Consider the following 6,519-nt stretch of genomic DNA (forward strand, 5'->3'; position numbering starts at 1 on the left):
CACAGCTCCTACAGTCAGGGGAATAAGCCACTGTCGCTACCAGTTTTAGTTAGAAAATGGGACTTCCAGAAATGCGTCAGTCCTGGGAGCTCATAAATCTCCTTGGTAGAATCTGCAATTACAGCCCAATGCATGCAGTTGATTTAGTCTAGAACACTTTTCTTGAACTAGCCAGAAAAAGAAAGGGGGGCTTCCATGAGGAAATGAGAAAATTAAACAAGTCAAAATGGGTTTAAACACTTCCTGGGTACTCAAATGGCTAATACTGACCTGCGAAGAGCCTATGTGAGCCCTGAACTTGAGGAGTTTCAATTCTCATCCATCGCAGATTCATGTAGCTAAGTGACTTTTTTCTGTTGGGTTGTTTCTTGTTAATCACTGAGCCCAGGTCTTTCAGGTTCAGAGAGAAAAAACACATTGTCCTGCAGGTAATATAAGTATGATCAAGAACCACAGATTTGACCCAAAAGTAATCCAAATACAGGATTATGTATTTAACTTAGAATAATCAGCTTTTTGATAATGATCATAATCTTCTTTTGGCTGTGATGAGAGACACCTGAGACTAAAATGCCTGCAAAAACTTCCAACTCACTTCACTGTTTTTTTATCTGATATATATATATATATATATATATATATTATGCTTTGCAGTAGTGTTTCTTTAAAATTGAGCTCTTTGAATTAATGTACCACAGGGAATTCTTATGCTGCCATATATTTATCTTCTGAAAGTTGCACATTCATGCAAACAATGTGTCAATCTAAGAAACTATGTTAGGGTGTTTTCAAAATACTTTTTTATATTAACTAAATCTACCTATGAGTCTCAGGTGTGATTTTTTTAAATCCCATCAGAATAAATTTGATTCATTTGAACAAACTCAAGGTAGAACTATATTCTTTTTCTCCTCTAAGATACGATTAACCTTTCAAATTTTCTGGGATAAATGAAGTAGCTTGACGTAGGGACGTGCTCTGGACTAGCGAGTAAAAGACCTTGGCCTTGGCTCTGCCCCTGAGGCCTGTGGGACCATGGGTAAAGAACTCACCACCACGGAGGTCCTCATTTGCCTTGCTTGCAAATGAGGAGTTGAATAGGATCACATCTTCGCTTTCTGCCATTTCTGTTTGAGTAAAAGGAGTTTCAAATGTTATTTCTTCTGAAAGGAATGCTAATGTTCCTGGTTATGGTCTTTACAAAAGATAAATTCAGACTGAATTTGGGGAAGTTAAGAGCACAGGTTCTGAAGCCAGATGGCCTAGGACTGAATCCCAGATCTGTCACATACCAGCTGGCTGATTTGGGCAAGTGGTTGAACCTCTCTGTTCATCCATTTTAGTCTGCAAAGCAGAGTTGACGGTAATATCTACTCATGAAGGTAAGGTGAGAGCTAGTGAAGCAGTACATACAAAGGGCTTAAAATAGTGACTGACTCATTTTCAAGTGCTCAACAAATGCTAGCTCTTATTCTGCTGAATTTTCAGTAATAAATGAAGTCAAATAAAACAAGTGCCAGAGACCAGTTTCCTGGGGGACTTTCTTAATACAAATGAGCCTCATGACTTGAGGGAGTAAATGTATTCAAAATTGAAATAATTTATAAACATCTCACATGTTGAATCCGCCTTTCTTAAATTCCTACTACCAGATGCTTCTGTTTCTCTTTTCTTTGTAAAATTCTGGAAGAATTATTTTTATATTTACCCCCATTTGTACAGGCTTACTAATAAAATCAAGAAAAGCTCATGAGCATCAAAATGCAAGATGTGTAATAATTAGTTTTGTGAACAGAGATGATTCATGCATATATAGAATATGATTCTTGCAGTCAGCTTATTACTGTTTTGAATAACATTCAGGGAATTAATTGGTTCATTATTGATTTACTCTTATTAGCAAGTAGTGATGATAGCATCATAAATAAGCAAGCTATAAATTTAATCAAAGAAGGTGAAGAAATTTGATGTGCATTTGTTTATAAACTAGTAAATTTCATGTAAAGACATCAAATAACATTTCTAGCATGGAAATAAAAGTTCATTATCATATTTAAGGAGAGTTTATCTGAAGTAGAACTCTTATTCACCTTTTTTTACTTCCCCAAATGGAATATTTGGAAATTATATGTGAATCAACACATGACTATGTTAGCCACACTCTGTGAGTAATGAGCAAATCACAGGAAGTTCGTACCACTATAAGCACTTGGGAAAAAACTTGGCAAATAAAAACAGACCCAAGGTATCCCAAACCCTTCCCAACCGCTATACCTTTTCTCCCTTTCAACTCCTCAAAATCAATTCCTTAAACTGTAGTCTGGATCCATATAAGGAATTTAGAAAGGGATTCTCACTGAAGACTCAAATTGTATTACCTTTCTTAGAAACGTTATGGCTCACGTGAAGCCCAGATGGAGGTGGTGGGGGCTGACAAGGCACTTCCTAGAAGCTAATTACTGGATAGCATGGCCTCAGTGGCCAGAGTGATTAGACTCACAGATCTTTGTTGCAAGCCTGGGCTGAAGTTGTCTCTGAGCAAGGTAATCAGGTCGTCATGTTAGGCTAGCTACACAATGGTCCGGATGAAATCTTCTATTGGGGGCTTTTGGAGATTGTGTCCCAAACCCACAGTATCACCATGGAACTTTATCTTAAGTAAAACTAAACATAGAAATAGAGGAAAGAGAACTCAAAGTCATTAAAACATCAGACACCAGGCTAGGAGGTATATATTTATTTTACTGTACCTTAATTTTGCTTCTAAGAGGGTCACGAAGAGAGGAAGAACATATTCACACCTAGATATCTCTGACTTTGAAATCTATCTCCCCTTCCCACAGCATTTTACTGTACTTCCTTATCTGTCTTAGGCAAACTTTCTCTGTTTCCAAAAATACCCATTTTGTATATTCAGATTCTACCTACTTTTGTAGATTATAGAAAAGGTTGACTGGGAATCAGGCTGGATCTCATCAGAGGACATTGCCTCGGGTGACATTTCCAGGTGGACACAGGGGCATGGAAGACCACATACTTGCCTCGCTGTAGTCTTCTTGGTCATTGCTGTTCTCTGCAGTTCCTAGGAGAGTACCTGATGGAATGCTTAATCTATTCATTGAAAGAATATTCTTTTCCTCCAATTCCTTTCCAGGTCTCAGAGGTGCCAAGTTTATCTGCTTTCAAGACCGCCAGTGGCACAGTGAATGCTTTAACTGTGGGAAGTGCTCGGTCTCCTTGGTGGGGGAAGGCTTCCTGACCCAGAACAAGGAAATCTTCTGCCGCAAGTGTGGCTCTGGATTGGACACTGACATCTAGAGGGAGGCAGGTTTCCTCACCTGAAATTCACCTTGCTTGTGTTCTCACTAAATCCAGAATGTGCTTGAAGTAGTATTTCTGATTTACATTTTAGCAAATATTAATGTAGAGTTTATAGTAGAAGGATTTTTGCACACATTCTGATTGAACTGTATCATAAGAGCTCAGAAAAAGCACAGTCGAACAGGAATGAATATATCCTAACTCACAAAGCCATCTCTCCTTGCAAAACACTGCACTCTGCTGTTAAAAACATAAGAAAATATCTCCTTATGGTAATCAAACACATGACCTATACCTAGAAGTCACGGATGTTATTATCGAAGAGTGATGTTTTTCAAAACTGCAGAGTAAAAAAGGAAATTAAGAGATTAAATTGACAGGCACACGTGAAGCTAAGGTTTGCATTCCTAGCTAGCTAGTGATATGATAGATTGGCTATTCATGGTAGAAGAACAAAACTGATCAGGGAAAACTGATTAGTAATCATCCTATTTGAGAATTCTGTCACTTTATCATTCTTTTATTTACACATACTGACTTTGGAGTTGCAAAACAAAGCTGCAATTTACCCTCATCTACACTGTTTCCACAGCTGGTTGGTTCCATGTTTAACAAATGGAAACAAGAATTTGGACACTATGGCTCTCATACTCTGCATGGGTATAAAGGGGTCCTCTCTACCTAGGGATAGTCCCAGCCTAGGTTTCAACATATGTTATATTAAATGCATTTTCAAAGCCTACAGTGATTTTTCTAAATACTTACAGATTCCATGAGAGAGAAGTCTCTTCTCTTTCATTCCATGGAAGAGAAGTCTCTTCCTTCAAATCAGCTAACCTTTAAAGGCAAACCTTTAAAGTAAATAGATCATTAAGTCATCACTTGTGGAAATGAGTTTTAGGGAAGGGATTGAGCGATGGAACATGACTTTCATCCAGATATCTAAAGGCATAATAGAATGCATAATTAACTCTGAGCTTCATGCATTTTGCCTTCTAAAATTACACAGATGATTAATGGGAAGACATAAAAGTGGGCTTTAACGAAATCTAGTAATAATAAGAAGTGAGAAAGAATAATTCACTGCTGTTAATTCAGGACCTGCAAAGCAGTACAATACAGCAATGCGGGCTGTAGATGAGCCCTCCCCACTGTTGCTCCATACCTGGGCCACCCACCTCACCCCATGCCAACCATGTCCCAAGAATTCCAATCTCCCGCATGGCCCAGAGGTGCACTCCCAACCCTGAGCAGCCATTTTACAAATAAGTCAGTGTTTATTAGTCACAAGAGAAGTAACAGCCTTTAGTGAAAAGTCTATTACCATATGCGTATCTTTCTATCAAACATCAACTGATGATGGCCCTACCCAGCTGCTCCTGGGCAATATTTTCCACATTATGAGGGACAAATGAAAGGCAACCTCTTTTCTCCATGGCCAATTATTGTCCTTATTATAGTGTCACTTAGCTGGAGTAGAGGGAGGTCAGGAGAAGAAACACACGCAGACATAACATTTTTAAAGTGTCTACTTCTCAGATTACCGCATAGCAGTAAAGGTTCTGATTGAAATCTAATTATATGATGTAGCTGATTACAATGATTAAAATAGTATCACAGGAGATGCAATTTAAATTGTTATGGGAACACAATTTTTGAGATAGTTCCAAATGCAAGGATGTTTGGAGATGCTAACAATTTAGAACTGCTAGTAAAAGGTCAGGCTACAAAGGCTATTTGAAAGATATAACTATCTTTTTTTTTTTTTTTTTGTAGTAACAACTCCAAGATAATTTTTCACATTCACAGTGTAAAATGTATGTAAAACTATCAATATTTTTCCTGCATTGTTTGAATTGCACATATAGAACTAAATATGCCAATCGTTCTATAATCCAGAACATAATAGTGCATTATACATTTAGAAAACCAAGCCCTTCTAGGTCTGGATAAATATACAATATGTAATATTGTCACAGTTAACCAATTATAGAAAAATAGGCAAAATGTAATGTTTTCTGAGTTAAACAATTAGTGATGTTTAAGCATTTTTCCTTGTGTATGGGGTGAGTATGCACATGATCAGATCATTCTATCTGTACAATTAAAATTCACAATCATTTCTGAAATAGAGATTCTTTTATCCTTTGATACATATACTTAAGTGTATATATTTTCACATATAAATAATTCCATATTTAGAATATAGCTTCATTATCAGATATGTATGTACCGTGCACAGAGTTAGAGTTCAAACTGTTGTGGTTCTGGGGTGGTGGGAGATCAGGGTACGGAAATGCGAGATTGCCACGTACAGAGATCTTCCCAGTAGCTGATAAACAGTGCCATTGTGGACGTAATACACATATGCAAAACAACGAAGAAAGAAGACCTCATTAGACTGCCATACACACAAAGATACAAGTAAAAATCCTATGCTGTATCCTATAATTGACTTCGGGTCAGTAAAGAGAAAAGCTCTCTAACTGACCTATCCAAAGATGGAAGATGGAATAGACTGTCTCAGGAAGCAGTGGGCACCCAGTGATTCAAGGAGTGACCTCTGCACAGGCAGGAAAGCAGTTAGAAGCCAATCCTGTGGGCTAATAACAACCAGATGGTTTGGAAGTAGCAGAGAGACTGCCAAAGAGCAAAAAGAAATGACATAGCTAAAAGAGAAAAGGTCAGATGAAGACAGAATATTAACTCTGAGGATGAAAGCTTTATATTTGATATAACAGGCACTAGAAAATTACTAACTGCTCTTAAATAGAGGAGAAAAGCATTACGCCTGTGTTTGAGGAGCATTATGCTAATGAGTCTGTATGGCCGAGAACTGAAGAGGGCAGGATTTCAAAGGCTAAGTCTCTTAATGCAGTATCACATTTGGTAAGTGGCTACAGAAAAGAAAGAAGGAGCAATGGGTAATGCAGGGCAAGAGCTATCGACGAGAATACAAGTCAACAAATCAAAATATTTTATGTTATCATGTTAGGATCAAATATGACAAAGAAAAATGCAGAAAAGAATTTCTGTCTCCATAATAATAGGTAGGGTACCCAAGGTTTCAATTTTCACTTAACAAGATCATAAACATGTTATACTGGAACAATCTAGGTTCACTGGTTAAGTGAAGTATGATAGGGTACCATCATGGATTCAAAACTTACATAGTCACTATAACTTTAAAAGAAACAT

At 37.4% G+C, this 6,519-nt stretch overlaps 1 protein-coding gene across 3 annotated transcripts in view; it reads left to right on the forward strand.

Annotated features, from left to right (window-relative positions):
- Positions 1–6,235, forward strand: part of FHL5 (four and a half LIM domains 5) — a 43,487-nt gene extending 37,252 nt beyond the window's left edge. For all 3 annotated transcript variants that reach the window (XM_081828677.1, XM_081828676.1, XM_081828678.1), the window contains one exon: positions 3,155–6,235. In XM_081828677.1, the coding sequence (XP_081684803.1) occupies positions 3,155–3,318 (164 nt within the window). In that variant the 3' untranslated portion in view covers positions 3,319–6,235. The remainder of the gene's footprint in view (positions 1–3,154) is intronic.
- The last annotated feature ends 284 nt before the right edge of the window (positions 6,236–6,519 follow it).

Source organism: Leptonychotes weddellii, chromosome 8 (assembly GCF_054177405.1).
Source record: "Leptonychotes weddellii isolate Sample4059 chromosome 8, ASM5417740v2, whole genome shotgun sequence".
NCBI classification, from domain to species: domain Eukaryota; kingdom Metazoa; phylum Chordata; class Mammalia; order Carnivora; family Phocidae; genus Leptonychotes; species Leptonychotes weddellii.